Consider the following 18,142-nt stretch of genomic DNA (forward strand, 5'->3'; position numbering starts at 1 on the left):
AAATGTCTATATGAACACATTAAGCTAACTATTTTGACTTTCACTTTTACTTAGTATTTTAATTACTAAAATTGTTGGCTCAAAAAATATTTTGAATAAAAAATATATAATATAATCTACTGATCAATGATGTATCATCACAATAATGTAATCACCATGGAGAAAACCTCGGCTCCACCCTCATCTCTTATGGAGAGAACCTTGCGTCCAACCTCCTCCACCATGGAGAGAACCTTGGTTCCGCCTTCCTCCCATGGAGAGATAACCTTTCGTCCAACCTCCTCCACCTTCCTTCCTTATGGAGATAACTTTTTGTCCAACCTTCTTCACAATAGAGAGAACCTCGGCTATGCTCTCCTCATGTGTGGAGAGAACATTTTCACATCTTTTTGCTATCTCAAAATGACTTGTTTCAACAACCAATGAAAGTAAAAACATTTTTCTAACGTCCCAAAATCTTTTGATATGTTCAATTTCTCAATGTATTCGTGGAAATGTCTTTCACACACCATGATGTAGCCTCTTTCTCTGTAACGCCTCAACCACCACCTTGCTTAGTTAGGCCATGTCCACTCTCAGTCCATGGGACCACCTTCCTAAGTGGGTCCAACATCTATTCCCATCCCGTGGACCCATACATATTTGATTGCTTTAAAAACTTGTTTACCGACTCTACAAATCAACAAATGATATTTTCCTGAGTTTTGTCCACACTTGCACAGTTTCGACAATCACTTCCAGGAAGGTCACTCATCATGAAGTTCCCTCAGGACCCTTGACCGAAAAATAAGTACATTTTGGTGACATATGTGGCCAAATTAATTCTTTTAAACCTTTCCGCAAACCATGGTGTCACAGTCTTTGAGCTCATATGGATCTATCAACAACGATTTTTTTTTCCAATCTATCTAGCTACATTTGTTGTAAGCTTGTGTTTGATTAGCCTATTTTATCCATCCATTAGGTTGATGAGCTTCTACTCGTTATCTCCTTTTGGGATTGAACGGATAATGGTAACAATTATGTTTGCAAAAAAAAAAAAGTTTATGACCAACCAAATAACCAATCAAGGTTAGAGAAATTAGAAGAAAATTAACTTGACATAATTAAAGAAACAATAGAAAATTATAAGCACAATAATATATGAATCCCAAATAATAAAAAGATGAAAATATAAATTAAATAAAATTATCAAAATTACTACATTAAATTTTAAAATACAGTATTAGGAAAAGAAGAGGCATATATTAATCTTTTTTTTGGGTCAACATATTAATCTTACCTATTACCAACTGAAAAGGGATAAAATAGGAGAAAAATTTTATTCTGTTTTTTCTTCTTGTTTAAGTTCTATGTATTTTTTAGAATCCTTTCTGATTTCTTGCATCTTGAAAAACCAGCATCCAACAACACTTTCCACGAAATTTAGGAAAGATTTTACGAAATTCAGGAAAGCGTCATTAAACTTTAGGATGACCTTCATTAAAAAATTGGAACTTAAGGATTACCTTCATAAAAAGTCTGGATATTGTTAAGTGATATCATTACCTCTCACTAATAGAGTAATCTTTCACATATTGTGGCAAAACACCAAAAACACATTTATTTAAATTTTAGGAAGGATTCAATAATATTTAGGAAGAAAACCTTAAACTTCATGATAGCCTTCCTAAAATATTTAGGAAGAAACAAAATCAAAATTTTTAATCTTTCATATATAGATAAAATATCATGATGTGCACAAAATAAAATCAAATATCACTCACCAAATATAGAGTAATATGTGGTACATTATGGCAAAACATAAACTAAAAGATCCAAAAACTCATTTCTTTAGATTTAGGAAGGATTTCACGATGTCTAGGAAGACATTCTTGCAATTTAGGAAGATTTTCCTAAATAATCAGAAATCCCAAAAATGACGATGATCATAACCAGAAGATGCTCCCCCGCTGTACTCTGCATCATCAACACTACTAGCCAACTCCATCATCGACGAAGTACAAGCCGAAGACATCGACATCGAAGACGATGACAAACTTTCGTACTCTTTACCAACTGCTTTGTTATCAATGACATTATATCAAACACTTGGTATGCAACAACTTTGGTGTCCACATAGGAGAGAGTAGCACTCAAATACACATTTCAGCTTCAAGATTACCCATGATTTTCCATTTCATTCACAGTTCAGATTCCAATACCCAACAATTCAAGCCACCACTCATAATCAGATTTTATTCATTACCCAACATTTCCTAACAATTTCAATACCCAAACATTGGTTTAGCTCTGAGACCACCACTCTTAATCAAACGTACATATCGTAGAAGAATTTATTCTAGAATCTCAAAGAAGGTTCTGGCTGAGAACAGAGTAACGAGGACCTCGCGTCTCCGTTACACGGCAACGACGTGGCGTCTCCGACCAATCTTCGTTCTTCTCAAAACTCTTCCATCTTCATTCTTCATTTTTCTTCTTCTTCCATCTTTGTTCCTCCTTTATTTCTTCTTCCATCTTCGTTCTGCTTCTTCTTCTTCATCTTCTTCCAATAATCATCAGATCAGATTGACTGCAAATTTGTCTAATTTTTTAATTAAAAGCCATAAGAATCACGTCAGAAATCTCAAAATCTAAGATCAAAACTGATATATGAAGAAGAAGAAGAAGATCGGAAGCTTCACGTCAAACATCATTGGAAGCTTTACTTAAGCTTTCAAAATTGTAAGTAACAAAATAATAATTAATTTTATTATTTAAGAAAAAATCATAATAATGCTACTTTTGGAATATTTGAACTTGTGTGCTAACTTTGGAAGAAAAACATAAATTAGTGCTAGTTTAGGGTATTTCTCTTATAATTTCAAATTTTATGAAATATATATATATATATATATATATATATATATATATATATCCTTATAATTATTTAAAAAACTTTGTAATTTTCTATATTTTTTTGTAATTTTTGATAATTATCTTTTTATATTATTAATATGTTTTAAAACAAATATTTTGTTTTTGTTGTAATCAAATTCCTCCTATTAAATATTAAATTTTACACATGTCAAAATCTCAGATTGATAACTTGGCACATGTCAAAATCTTGTTAAAGACTAATTTTAAAATCCAACTTTATATAATAAGATAATCTCTTCTTCCGAAATCTTAACCAAGTTCGTGTTCTCCGATAAAATAAAATAAAAATTACTCAGATATTATAGAAAAATAGGAATATTGCTGGTGTATTATACATTTTTAAAAATTATTATATATTTAGTGTTATGGGTGTAATTACAATTATCATCCTGGATTAAATTTTCATTTTTAATTTTAAAAATATTAAGAAAATACACATTAGCAAACTATTCTACGTCATACAACAGCTGAGATATAATGTTTTGTCGCTGACTTATAACAAAAATAAACTGAAAGTAAACAGCTGAATTTTATTACTTGACGGCTGGGTTATAATACTCAAGTAAAAACGAAAGGTCTCGTAGATTCATATGACGGCTGAGTTATAATGTTTTGTGGCTGACTTATAACAAGAAATAAACTGAAAGTAAACAACTGAATTTTAGTACTTGACGGCTGAGTTATAATACTCAAAGGAAAATGAAAGGTGTCGTAACAAGAAATAAACTGAAAGTACACGACTGATTTATATTACTTCACGGTTGATTTATAATACTTAAGAGAAAACGAAAGGTCTCGTAGATTCATATGACGACAGAGTTATAATGCTTTGTGGCTGACTTATAACAAGAAATAAACTGGAAGTAAACTGCTGAATTTTATTACTTGGCGGCTGAGTTATAATACTTAAGGGAAACGAAAGGTCTCGTAGATTCATATGATGGCTGAGTTATATTGCTACTCGGCTGTATATAAATCACTCAGCCAACACAAACCTTGTTCGAGAACATATAGCTCAGCTTTAGCTGATGGCTCAATGCGTTCAATCCGTAGTCATCGAGAACCAACTTCACAATTTTGTCGTGCGTTGTTTCCGCATCTATCTACAAAACTCTACACCCTCTATCGTTGGTGTTAAATATATTTATGTGTTTCTTTACCCAATTATTGGAAACAACAATTACCGGAACTGGATTCATGAACGAAATTGAAGAAGAATGAAGAAAATGAAGTTATGGATATCTCTGTTGATGTGAAGAACAAGTTGATGAACATGTAAATCCTTCACTTTTGAACCAGGTGTAGAAGAAGAGTCGAAAAAAGACATTTCATATTTCCTTAGAAGATGATGACATGGAATGATGACATGTAAATATGTGTGCGGCAAGTCAGCCACCAAATGAAAATGTAAATCAGCCTAATTAAATCAGCCATCAAACAAAATTATAACTCAGCCGCAACATGAATACTATTACAATAATTAAAAAAACAAAAAAACGGCTGCCAAACTCAGCCGCTTAATGTCATAACTCAACTGAAAATCTGTAACTCAGCCGTAACGTTTAATAAGTCGGCCATAACTGAATGGTATAATTAATCTTTTGCTACTAAGTCAGCCGTAAAATGGCTGAGTTTTCCAATAAGTCAGCTAATGACGGCTGAGTTATAGTATTTAATCATAACTCAGCAGTAACGACATCTCATAAGTAAAAGCCATTGTTAATAACTCAGCCAGCCGGAGAAAGTTAATTCAGCCGTGTCGAAGTATTAACTCAGTAAAAATTTTGACGACTCAACCATCGAATAAAAACTTAGTCGTACTTATGGCTGAGTTATGCTCTTAAGTCAGTCATTTTCTCATAACTCAGACAGATTTCATTAAGTCAACCGTAACTACATGCTGATTTATGCTCTTAAGTCAGCCGTCCTTTCATAACTCGGCCATTTTCCATAAACGAGTCTAACACCGGAAGATCCGTGCAAGAGCTAAAGATCGCATACACCACAATTATATGTGCAATTGCAACCTTTGCGATTGTGATGATGGAGATTTTACAGCTCAAGAATAGATGGGATAGCTTGTTTGGAAAGAAAGCGAAAGATCTAAAAGCTTATTCAACAAATTCTATTGATGTGGTCTAGTTTTTATTTTGCTTTTAATGTCTTAGTTAATTATTATCATTTGTCCACTCTTCTTCTTCAGTAAAATTCTAGGCTTGTTAGTCATTTTCCCTTTTCTTTTACATAAGTCATTCTTTGGTTTTACTTGTAGAAGATGAGTTAAGTTCTTTTATTCATTAATTAATTTTCTCAATGGAACTAACTGAACATATAACTGGCCATTATTCGTTTCTTCCCCTTATGCGAGTTTGTAACGGTGTAAATTTTCTGTAGGAAGCTTACACTGTTTGTATATCCTTCAAAGTCCTCAGTAGATATACTAAAAAAAAAAAAATGATGTGAGAAATAAGATTCGGACATACTCAAAGAAAACATGTGAATTCCTTTGCATTAATTTTTATTTTAATGCAAAAACAATAAAGAATGTGTTTTCATAATATACATCTCTCTTTATATTATGAATAAATTACAACTCTATCTTTAATAAACAAAAACAATGGCTTACTTAAAATTAACATCTTTCATAAATTAAAATATATATATGAATAAATTACAACTATATCTTTTCTTTGTTCTTTGAGTTTATCTTCTCAGATAATAATTACCACTAGGCTTTTGGATATACATGAAACTAGAAAGAATTCCTAGTTCCAGAGTCGGTAGGAGAAGCCAATGTTTATATATATATATTGGAGGCAGAGAGAGATCATAAGAAGATCATTGAAGACACGAAGAAGGCGAATATTACTTGGTCTTCGTACGTTGTCGTTAGAAAGAGAAAGCAAAAAGTAGTACTTAGAAAAAGAAGCGTTAACACACATCGGATCTCGGAGGATAATCTTTATCATCGATGGAGGGGAGGAAGAGCCACGAAAGTGGAAAGATAGCGTCGTGTTCAGAGAGAGGAAGGAGAAGAAGTGAAGAAGAGAGACTGTCTCAAAGATGGAGGAAGAAGATAAGAGATGAATACTACGATGGTACATCATCATGGAAGAGGGACAGAAAACACAACATCTCTTGGTCGTCGTTGTCACAAAGAGGAAGAAGAATTGAAGACAAAAGTTGGAGATCAGATGATCTATCATCCATGGAAAAGGGAAAGATTGCACCGTCTTCATGGAGAGGAAGGAGAAGAAGAGATGAATATGACGGTGCATCATCATGGAAGAGGAAGAGCAACGGAAAAGACAAAATCTCTTGGTCTTTGTGGTCACGAAGAGAAAGAAGAACTGAAGAGTTACATCGGAGAAGAAGTGAAGACAGGCGAGATGATGCAACATCATGGAAGAGGAAGAGCAACGGGGAAGACAAATTCTCTTGGTCTTTGTGGTCATCACGAAGAGAAAGAAAAACTGAAGACTTACATCGGAGAAGAAGTGAAGACAGGAGAGATGATGCAACATCATGGAAGATAATTGAAAGAGCAAGCAAAAGAAAAAGAAGAAGGGAGGGAACTGATGAGATACTTAACCACGATGTGTTAGAACAAGTTATGTTGCGACTACCAGTGAAATCCCTGTTGAGATTCCAAACCGTGTCTAAACACTGGAGAGGTACGATAAGGTCCAAATCTTTTAAGGAAAGACACATGTTGCATCAGAAAACACAGGAACCCAAAGTTGTGTGTTTATATTCTTATACAAGGTATAGAAGCTGGTATAGGAAAGTTGCTCTAAAGACTATGAGGTTGGAGTGGTCTTCCGCTTGTCTAGTAGAAGAAGAAGAAGAAGGATATCATATTAGCGATGATAAAGGGATACCTACTAGCGACGAATATGGGAGTCCTTCTGATAGTATCGATGGTCTTGTCTGCTTGTATGCCTCCACAAGAGAAATTACAGTGATAAACCCAGCCACGAGATGGTCCTACAAGCTTCCTCTTGCCAACTTTCAAATAGACAACAATGACTCAGAGGTCCCTTTGCCAGGATTTGGAAAAGACTACGTTACTGGAACACACAAAATAGTGTGGTTACATAATATTAACAAGTACAATACCACCTTATCATGCGATATATTCGATTTTGAAGTCAAGCAATGGAGGCAGGTGCCTCCACCTCTTCCTGAACATCGCTTAAACAACACCAACTTACCAACTTTTGCAAACGGATGGCTTTATTGGTTCCACCTAGACTTGACCAAATTGATTGCTTTTGATCTTCACACGGACATGTTTCAAGTCATTCCAAATCCTATTATTGAGACATTATCATCATCCGTTGTTGATATGAGCTTCGGTAGCATAGACGACGACCGTCGTCTTGTGTGGGCTTTAGAGACAAATGGAGATGGCATGCAACACGTTTGGAGGCTCACTAACCACAACACTGGTGGGGCATTATTGAAAATGGACAAGTTGTTCTCCATTGACTTGAACAAGATTAACCCCACTTGCTATACGCCTCATGATGAGACTTCACTCTTCCACCCTGCGGCAATTTCCAAGAATGGTAACAAGGTGATGCTCTTTAAGCAATTCCTGGAGCCCCTCCTATTTCAACCCCCAAACTCTACATATCACATCTTGTCTTGTTCTCCTCTTCGTGACAGTCTCCTTGTTCCTTTTTTTCCAAGTTTAGTCTCTCCCTTTATGAGTTAATTTCAAGTTCTTAAAATGGATTTTAATTAGTGTCACATTATATGACATCTTGTTGAACGTTGTCATATTTTTCAGTGCAAGTTTCAGACTTAATTTGGATTATTTTTGATCATCTATTAGTTCACCATGATGCTTCTTCAAAGGATATTAAGAAGAAGTGCTTGGATCTCATCCTACTTGTGTGGTTTTTCATTCTATTTTCCTTATCTTTTATTTATTTAAGTATTCCGTATTCGGTTTCTATTTGGAGTTTCCTAATATTGTTATAGTAGTGCATGGTTAGAGTTCTACGTCAAAGTGGATTTCACATATATATTCTGGAGGATAATTTCCTTGTAGCCATAGAATAATACAATTATCGATAATTAGTAAAATTACGATTTAGCAAATCTCTTTGTGTTCTAATTTGTTTGACGAGGATGGAATTGGAATACAAACACTACTTTACTTGTTCAAACCTGCTTAAGAGAGAATAGACCTCATGAACGACGACGATATCAAACATTGACGGTAACTTGTTTGATTCGCGGTCGTCAAAAAAAAATTCAGTCTTAGAAAAAAGTATTCTGCAGCTCAGAATCTTCGATAGTACAAGTGAGTATAATCTCGTATAAGGGGTTGTCCTTTTTATATCTAATATGAACTAGATAAAAAGCTGCGCTAGGCCACAAAAATATTTTTATAATTTGTATTAATTTATTCTTAGTCTAATACATTTTTATTAAGAATTATTTTTACTTTAGCTTATTACAAATGATTAATTTATTTACTTTAATAAAAGTTTTAAAACTATTACTGAGAAATTCATTTTAAAAAAGATTTATTTATTAGATAAATATATGCATTTATAAGAAAGTTTGAAGGATAACTAAGATCATGTTATTTCAACTTTATCATTTTTGGAAACTAAATATCAAACATTGCAGCTAAATGATATTTATATGTTTAGCAAAAAAAAAAAAAAAAATGGAGCAAAATCTTATATCTCTCGACAGTAGTTTTCTAATATGTTAGGTAAATTAAAGGTAAAAGCTAGAAGATTGATCGTGAAGCTTGTATCATCATGTAGTTCCCTCATGAAACTGCTTTTTTTCCATGGATGCAAATGTGCTCATGTTCTTTATCTTCTCCCAAACCCAAATTATGTCACATATTGAGATAAATGACTAAAAATGATGATAAATTTTTTAAAAGGATAGAGACGCTTCATTCTTATTAGGCAATATCTTCTTCCTAAGGATGGATTAATCTAGTAAAAGGCTAAAATTGTCGGTAACACATAAATTGCTTAGAACCTTTTGATCCTCTCGTTTTTATATTCTTTATCTCCAAACTCAACATGATTACATTCTTTTCGCTTGAGGTTCATAAATCACCTTCTAGCTGGTTATGAATATTTACAAATCAGACTTTATTACTCGGATGGACAAGTCAATTACATTCTGATTCCAACGATGACTGTTTTCGGTGGAAAGTCGATGGTAAGGATGTTCGAGTCCGACTTCAATTCAGAAATTTCATCATCCATCTGATTCTAAATCTTCACCTATCAGAAAAAAAAATTAAATTGAAAATTGTTATCACATCTCAAATATGAGTATATGTAACGGAGGAAAGACTTTGGGGCCGGGTTTGGTTTTATCAGTTTATTCGGTTTTTTGGGTTATTTATTTATCAAACATTTTTCAAGAACTAATATTCTCCTCTCGAACTGATAAGGGTGAGATGCGTACACACAAAACGTATGCCGTAACATACACATGTACGTGTACATACATGCAATGGTGTGTAACGTGTTCGAAATGACTTGATCGAGAGCCCTTGAGATGCGGAAATAATAACTAATGAAAGTTCCCACTTCTTCCCCAAACATATTGTCCTTCTTTCTCTTTGGACAACTTCTCGTTATACCAATGATCAACTCGCTCAAATTATATTTTTTTATTCTTCTTCTTTTTTGTACAACCCGCGATTTGAAATTCGAACTAAGTCGGATGTATTAGATTTGAAGGAAACAATTATCTATAATAAATAAATAAAAAAGTGGAAGATAAGGTAACGTTTTGGTGCTTAATAATCGAAGGATAAGAAAAAAAGATTAAAATAAAAATTTATATATAAAAAAAAAGAATGTCATCTCTGTTCAGAATTTGTATTAAGACACCAAAAACCCCACGCCAATCATATTACATTTTTTTTTTTTTGTTTTTTTTTTTTTGTCGAGTGTGAGAATGTGTTTATTATTATATATAATCACATCACAAGTATTTCCTTTTTTTTTTTTTTTTTTTTTTTCGCTCTCTCTCTCTCTTTACCTCCTCTGTTTTTATTTTCTTGCTCTGTTCCAATGGCGGAACAAAGCTGGATAAGAGGACCAATCATTGGGCGAGGCTCAACAGAAACGCTATCAATTGCAATGGCAAACTCCGGTGACTTCTTCGCCGTCAAGTCCTTTGAGTTTTCTTCAACGGAGTTTTTTCATAGAGAAGAACCGGATCCTCTCAAAGTAGAGCTCTCTTCACATATTCAAGTACACTGGGTCTCATGTAACGGTGGAGTCCGAAATTTTCGGTGGAGAAGGTGAGAAGATGGAGAATAAAAAAAACTTAGTAAACGTTTTGGGTTTCGTTTACTACCTGTTCGACGAAATGCCTCTGAGGAGGTATGTATGGTTCCTTAGAAATTTTTGTTTTCAAAATTCGTCTTTTTATTTCGTGTTTTATTTTTTATTTTTAGAGTCATATATAATAGAGGATTCTAAATAGAATACCCCATACAATCTTAACTCAAAGGCAGGCACCAAGATTCAAAGAAGAAAACGAAGAGTTCAAGAAGGAGTTCAGAAGAAGCTAGAGAATATGGCTCCACGATGGTCCAAGAAGGAGATTGAAGAACTACTAAAGGGTTATAATGATGGATCCTCATTCGTATCTCTGAGTTATTCGACATTCTCCTGCAAACGCACTCCTTCCGAGTGCAAAGCCAAGATTGATGAGCTCTCAAGAAACGTATGTAATGCATCGTTTTCATGTTCAAGACTTTGGACTTGTTTGTTAAGTTTCCAGACTTTTAGCGTCTCTTTCTTTATCTTCTTTTCCAGCCATGGTCGAGTAAAGAACTTGATCAGGTCCGAAGGTCAGGGGACCTCATTTGCTGTAACCCTTATCAAGCCTCACTTCGGTTCCAGAGACCAATCTGTGTTCTTCAAAGGAAATACAAGTTGTTGGCTCTAGCTAGACGGAAGCCTCTGCTTCATTTACAACATACACCCATGGAGCAACGACAGGTTAGTTCTCGAGTAGAAACTCTCGATTGATCATGTGATTAGGTAGGATTTGAAATAAGAATGGAACCCTTCTGTGGATTAGGTCAATAAGATGTGTCCTGGGAGTGATGTTGAGAAGATGGCTCTGAGTGATGTGGATAATTTTCTATTATCCGGCTTAGAGAAGGAGAGAAAGAAACTTAGGGAGCTACTCGGTCTACGAGGTTGCATAGCAATTGTGGGTCCTGAGCAGTCTGGGAAGAAGGTTCTTCTCCGATCTGTGTGTGAGGAATTAAATATCCAGATAAATGTTGTTCCTCACAAGGTAAACCAATATACCTTTTTGAAACACGGTATATATTAATATACAGTAGAGTGCCTCACAGTAGTTTATCTCTCATAGTTTTCGTCTTGTCTTTTCTATCAGAATCATGAACCTCAAGACTCCTACTTGGTTCATCATGCTTTTTCACAAAAAAGCATGAACTCGCTTCTCTTTTTTGATGATGAAACGCTCTGTAAATGGGGTGCTGCCCTTGTTGATTTTCTTTCTTACCCTCGGAGTAAGAAGGATATATTTGTCGTGCTTTGTTTAAGTAGGCCGTATGTGCTTGACAAGATGGTTATAAGATTATTTGGGCAGAGGTACAGTAAAGACTCCCTTAATAGGTTTTTTTCTAGTTTTACAAGGTCTCAAGTTGTGATCCAAACTAACTACAATCTCATTTGATCTTTATACAGATTGATACTCGTGAATCCACCTGCTGCTTTGATAAGGACGTTAATTTTGAAGAAGATTCTTCAGGAAAAGGATATTGAAGTCAGTGATAGTATCGATCTTCAAATGTTCGGTACCCTCACGTATGGCTATAATCCGAAGGAGCTTGAGGTATGCTTTAATTTTTTTTCTACAAGTCGAAGTACTGTACTATTCTATGTTTGCAAGTTTTACATGGCTTTTGTTTTTTTTGCTTATGGTAGCGGTTGTGTGACCTGGCGAGCTCTGCTCGGTTAACTAGAGAGGTACATGACGAACCTAGCTCACATTCCAGCTTGTTAAAAGTCTCTCAGGGAGACCTTATTGAAGCCTTTCAAAGAGTAAGTGGTAAAAATATAATGAAAATGGGTGTAAGTAAAAGTTGTGCGTGTGTGTGTTACTGATTTTACTATTTTCTTCTGTTTGCAGATAGAGCCCTTGTCAAGTTTGCCACTGTTGCAAAGTATGAAAGACTGGTGTGAGAGTGTTGCCAGTGTCAAGAACGACTGAGGAGAATGTTTTTAAACTAGTGTAGTGGTTTATAAAACTAGCTTCGAGTTTCCACATTTAACTCTTTCATGGTTTTTCCAAAATTTCATTCTGTTTTCTATACTTTTGCTTTCTCTCACTATTTCTCTCAATTCGAAAATCCACCACATTTAACTCTTTCATGGTTTTTCCAAAATTTCATTCTGTTTTCTATACTTTTGTTTTCACTCTCTTTTATGGTTCAAATACAATTAAATAAAAAAACACATTGATTTCATTAGCCTCTCGATTAATTTCATTATATACATTGCTGGGATCACTTATTTAGCTATGTCATGTGTACACATTTATTTGACTAAAAATATTAATGTGATGTAGGATCAAGTATATAATCTTCGATTGTATAGAATTAGTTCGTAAGCAATCTTTCATAATTCATTTTTTTTTCTGGTTTTAGTATTTACCTGACCAACTAGGAATTGAAATCATACATTTGCATTACAGAAAGAATAGCGAACCAAAAGAGAAAGAAAAAAAAGTAGCGAACCGGTGAATGAACCGGTTTGGTTCAATAAATGGTTTATAGGGATTGAGAAGACAAGACAGAGTAATGGGTAAAAATAGATGCATGAATAATGTGAACTGTTAAGGTTGATTTTCACCTAAGCGTTTATAATCAATACAATAAAAGTAGAATGTGTTGTTCTCCCTATCTGACAACTCAGCATTTTAGGTTATTCTCAGCTTGACATCTCAGTAAAATTGTTAACCAATAAAAACATTTTAAATAATACAACTCAACATGTCTTAACCTATGATAAGTCTCTTTTTTCCATGTCACTTTTTCTATTAAACTTAATCTTATTTTGTTGGACTTACTTTTTAAAATAAGTGGGCTTAAAATAATTGGACGAAAGAATTCAATAAAATTTGATTGAATAGATTTAAAGAATTTTTATTGGATGAAATTGGATGAAAGAATTCATACATAGAATTCAATAAAAAAAATTTTACTTCGTGATTTTTATGAAACGTTTGGTTCTATTTAGTAAAGAGTCTTAAAAATTGGTTTAGTGATGTAGAAGATTGATATTGGTCACGTTTAACAATAATTGAAGTTGGTTCAGTTTGAGTTAAGATGGATTGGTCATCAAGCTGCTTCGGCATAGTTAATCTGGGTTAAGATGGATCAATCACGTAAGATCAACGAAGTTCCACAATATAATCATAGTTAATTCTATTTCATTATTTGTATGGATCTGATTTCTAAAGAACTCTTTCTCTCGAGTATATATGTATGTGATTCTGTATGTGTATCACGTTATAATCAATCAACACATAAGTTCTCAACCTCTAATCTTTCAAGTGAATAGAATACTTATCCAGAAGGGTTGTTCGAGGTTGGTGATTTTTTGTCTCAGTTTGGAGATTTTTTTAAGGAGGCTGGGGAAGAGGGAAGAACCGGTATAGGTTCTTAATGTTAGGTTTTGATGGGTTTAATTTGAAATCGGGTTGAAATAAGGTTTAATCCGGTTAATAAGATTAATTAGTTGGTTAAGCAATTATTAAACCAATAGTAAACCACATAAATCCAGATTCAAGGAGTAATAGATGATATTTGATATTTTGAGGGGGAAATGACAATAAAACTATTGATTTGGGTGGAAATAGGTCTAAAACTATTGATTTAGGGAGACACGTAACGAGGTTAAAGTTCTGTGTAGATTTGATACGATGTTATAGTTACGAGGGGAAATAGGACGTCATTCCCATAATATACGATAGATTTACAAGCATTCTAAATACTTTCAAATCTTTCTCGTAAATTCTAACAATTATATTTTGCAACCCTTTAATAGAATAAAAGAGAGATTTTAATAGAATTGAAAAAATATCAATTCCACTAATTTCTCTGTTTCTTTCTCTCACCACGTTAACAAAAAAAAAAAAGCAAACTGAGCATCACGAGCACACAACAACCTTAGCAGAAATCGCAGGCACTAAAAAAGCTAACATGTTGCCATCTCTCGTTCATGAAAGTAAAGAGATCGAGCCAAAGTTATTTTGCTGTCGTTTTAGTTGAATCCATATGTCGTCATTGGTGTTTGGTTGACTCCGTCTTATCAAAAGAGAGAAACGGCTAGGAGTCTAGGACACAAAATCTCCTTAACTGGAATAGGAGAAGTGAGGTATCATGTAGAGATGTCATGAGTGAGGCTTTGATCTCGTCAATATAAAAATGAGAGAAAAAGAGACGTTGGGTCTGTGATTTCTTCTATGTAGACTGATTCGGTTGAACTCAAATTATTGCAGTAGAATGGAAAAAAACATTATAATATTTAGAAATCGTTAAATTTTTTTCATAATTTTTCCGAACATAATATAATATAATAAAGACATAAATCAAATAGAATCAAATCATCAAGAGAGATTTTAAACCTGTAGATTCGTAAATAGAAGCATTTTTTGATCATAAGGTGGATTCATCAATGGCAATGGACATTCTTCTTATTCTGTACCGCGGAGAACAGACCCAGCCGCCGTAATCAGTCATCGGTGATTGTTATTTTTAATTACAAAAACATATAAAATTATGAAAATAAATAAAAATAAAAATAAAATATAAAACAATCCCGCGGCATAGCGCGGGTACTATCCTAGTCAATACACTAAAAACAGAATGCGTTTTTTTCCTGTGTTGACACCTAAGCATTTTTTGGTAACCTGGAGCTGACATATCAGATTATTTTTCAACCAATAAAATTATTTTATTAATACAGCTCAGCTTCATTTTTTTACACTTTTTTTTCAATTTTTTTTTTTTTTTGAAACACATTTTTTTACACCTAAACATTTTTCTCCTTTACTTCTTGACACATCACAATAATTTGTGTCATATGAAACGAATTCACAAACAAAAAAAGATGCTAATCTGAAAACAAACAAAAAAACTTAAGACGGATCGAGCTTGAGAGAGATTAATCGGAGATGGAGCAGAAGACTAAGAAAAACCTGATACAACCAGAGAGAGATGGATGTTAAGAGAGAAGATGGAGAAGAAGATTATCATACACAAACAAAGAAGATTAAGAAACATGGCTTGAAGCAAAACGCATCCCTTAATTCTACTGTTCGATTCTTTGTGGCTATTTCATTTGTGTAAAATTGAGATTAAGGAGTTTTTAAATTTGTTTTGCACTTTTTGTATCGTGAATCTGATGTATGGAATTGGTGGAGACCCCTAATTTTGATTATGGGGAAACCTTTGTTCTTTCTGGGTTATTAGGACTTGGGGCAAGTGCTGACTTTTTTTTGTTTATGTAGTTTGGGGAATTAGAGAACTAACATTCGGAACATTTGATTGATTCGTTTATTTTTAAGTGAGGGTTTTTGGGTAGCACAGGTTATGTATCATGGATCGAAAATGGGACTGTTCAAGATAACTTTGGCTCGATCTCTTTACTTTCATGAACGAGAGATGGCAACATGTTAGCTTTTTTAGTGCCTGCGATTTCTGCTAAGGTTGTCGTCATTGGTGTTTGGTTGACTCCGTCTTATCAAAAGAGAGAAACGGCTAGGAGTCTAGGACACAAAATCTCCTTAACTGGAATAGGAGAAGTGAGGTATCATGTAGAGATGTCATGAGTGAGGCTTTGATCTCGTCAATATAAAAATGAGAGAAAAAGAGACGTTGGGTCTGTGATTTCTTCTATGTAGACTGATTCGGTTGAACTCAAATTATTGCAGTAGAATGGAAAAAAACATTATAATATTTAGAAATCGTTAAATTTTTCTCATAATTTTTCCGAACATAATATAATATAATAAAGACATAAATCAAATAGAATCAAATCATCAAGAGAGATTTTAAACCTGTAGATTCGTAAATAGAAGCATTTTTTGATCATAAGGTGGATTCATCAATGGCAATGGACATTCTTCTTATTCTGTACCGCGGAGAACAGACCCAGCCGCCGTAATCAGTCATCGGTGATTGTTATTTTTAATTACAAAAACATATAAAATTATGAAAATAAATAAAAATAAAAATAAAATATAAAACAATCCCGCGGCATAGCGCGGGTACTATCCTAGTCAATACACTAAAAACAGAATGCGTTTTTTTCCTGTGTTGACACCTAAGCATTTTTTGGTAACCTGGAGCTGACATATCAGATTATTTTTCAACCAATAAAATTATTTTATTAATACAGCTCAGCTTCATTTTTTTACACTTTTTTTTCAATTTTTTTTTTTTTTTGAAACACATTTTTTTACACCTAAACATTTTTCTCCTTTACTTCTTGACACATCACAATAATTTGTGTCATATGAAACGAATTCACAAACAAAAAAAGATGCTAATCTGAAAACAAACAAAAAAACTTAAGACGGATCGAGCTTGAGAGAGATTAATCGGAGATGGAGCAGAAGACTAAGAAAAACCTGATACAACCAGAGAGAGATGGATGTTAAGAGAGAAGATGGAGAAGAAGATTATCATACACAAACAAAGAAGATTAAGAAACATGGCTTGAAGCAAAACGCATCCCTTAATTCTACTGTTCGATTCTTTGTGGCTATTTCATTTGTGTAAAATTGAGATTAAGGAGTTTTTAAATTTGTTTTGCACTTTTTGTATCGTGAATCTGATGTATGGAATTGGTGGAGACCCCTAATTTTGATTATGGGGAAACCTTTGTTCTTTCTGGGTTATTAGGACTTGGGGCAAGTGCTGACTTTTTTTTGTTTATGTAGTTTGGGGAATTAGAGAACTAACATTCGGAACATTTGATTGATTCGTTTATTTTTAAGTGAGGGTTTTTGGGTAGCACAGGTTATGTATCATGGATCGAAAATGGGACTGTTCAAGACAACATCTTGTTTGGTCATCCAATGGTTAGATACAAAGTACGGAGAAGTTCTCAATGTCTGTTGCCTTGACAAAGACCTACAAATTATGGAGTTTGGCGATCAGACTGAGATTGGGGAACGCGGTATTAATCTCAGTGGAGGGCACAAGCAGCGTATACAGCTCGCATGTGCGGTCTATCAGGAATGCATTGTATACTTGCTCGACAATGTTTTTAGCGCAGTGGATGCTCATACCAGTTCAGATATATTCAAGGTAACAAGGGATAGAATTTTGTTATTGTGATGTTTGGCATAGAATTGTGTAAGAGGAGCTCTGAAAGGCAAGACCATATTGCTTGTAACCCATCAAGTGGATTTCTTGCACAAAGTCGATTGCATTTTGGTAGAACAATTATTCCTACTTTTATCTTCTCGAAATCCAAAGACTCGAACTTTGTCTTACGAAATAAATGGACTTTCAGGTTATGCGGGAGGGGAGGATTGTTGAGTCAGGAAGATATGGTGAATTAGTCAACTCAGGGTTGGATTTTGGGGAACTCTGGCTGCACATGAGACATCAGCAGAGCTAGAAGAGCAACTTCTTCAGCCCAATAACAACCGCTCCAAACGCTCAAGTCCGTGTACGACCCAGTCTTCCTACAAAGGAAGATGAACTTGATGCAACACAAGCTAAGATGGCTCTCTAGAGTAACTTTCTCATGTGACAAAACAAACAAAACCTATTTAACAATTTTGATATTTTATCGAATTGTTAAAACGCCTTTGTTTATATTTCTATTAATGAAGTCAAAGCTGTGTAAAGAAACACTAGGTAACAACCCGCACTTCAAATAAAATTATTACAAGTGAATTATTATTTGGGATCTAAAGTATCATAATAATAGTTTTACTCATATTGTTTTGTTTTATTTCAATTTGCATTTAATTATTTTGTGTAAAAATATGTTTGACCCGTGAAGTGTGGAAAAAAATTAAACGTGGTGGAAAAAGTTTTGATAAAATGTTATTAGTTATGGTAATCTGTTTTTTGTGTTTTTAAAAATCAAATTCATATATTTTATATTTCACATTATTATCTACATTCATATGCCATTAAATAGATAAGACAATATTTTTA

The 18,142-nt window shown here is 33.9% G+C and overlaps 2 protein-coding genes across 3 annotated transcripts; both read left to right on the forward strand.

Moving 5' to 3' along the window:
• Positions 1–5,782: 5,782 nt before the first annotated feature.
• Positions 5,783–7,741, forward strand: LOC147944745 (putative F-box/kelch-repeat protein At1g12870). Its single transcript, XM_087451059.1, has one exon. The coding sequence runs from the start codon at positions 5,891–5,893 to the stop codon at positions 7,637–7,639; it is 1,749 nt and encodes a 582-aa protein (XP_087307185.1). The 5' UTR covers positions 5,783–5,890; the 3' UTR covers positions 7,640–7,741.
• A 2,050-nt stretch (positions 7,742–9,791) lies between these two features.
• LOC104787664 (uncharacterized) lies at positions 9,792–12,427 on the forward strand. Of its 2 annotated transcripts, none has more exons than XM_087451060.1 (8): positions 9,792–10,301; positions 10,432–10,647; positions 10,740–10,925; positions 11,008–11,229; positions 11,332–11,549; positions 11,646–11,793; positions 11,886–12,002; positions 12,091–12,427. In XM_087451060.1, exons 2-8 carry the CDS (start codon positions 10,498–10,500, stop codon positions 12,169–12,171), a joined length of 1,122 nt encoding a protein of 373 aa, XP_087307186.1. In that variant the 5' UTR covers positions 9,792–10,301; positions 10,432–10,497; the 3' UTR covers positions 12,172–12,427. The 2 variants fall into 2 exon arrangements, with proteins under 2 accessions (XP_087307186.1, XP_087307187.1); XM_087451061.1 differs by having other exon boundaries at positions 9,827–10,301; positions 10,436–10,647.
• The last annotated feature ends 5,715 nt before the right edge of the window (positions 12,428–18,142 follow it).

This window comes from Camelina sativa, chromosome 5, assembly GCF_030686135.1.
Source record: "Camelina sativa cultivar CO46 ecotype springtype chromosome 5, ASM3068613v1".
In the NCBI taxonomy this organism is placed as follows: Eukaryota; Viridiplantae; Streptophyta; class Magnoliopsida; order Brassicales; family Brassicaceae; genus Camelina; species Camelina sativa.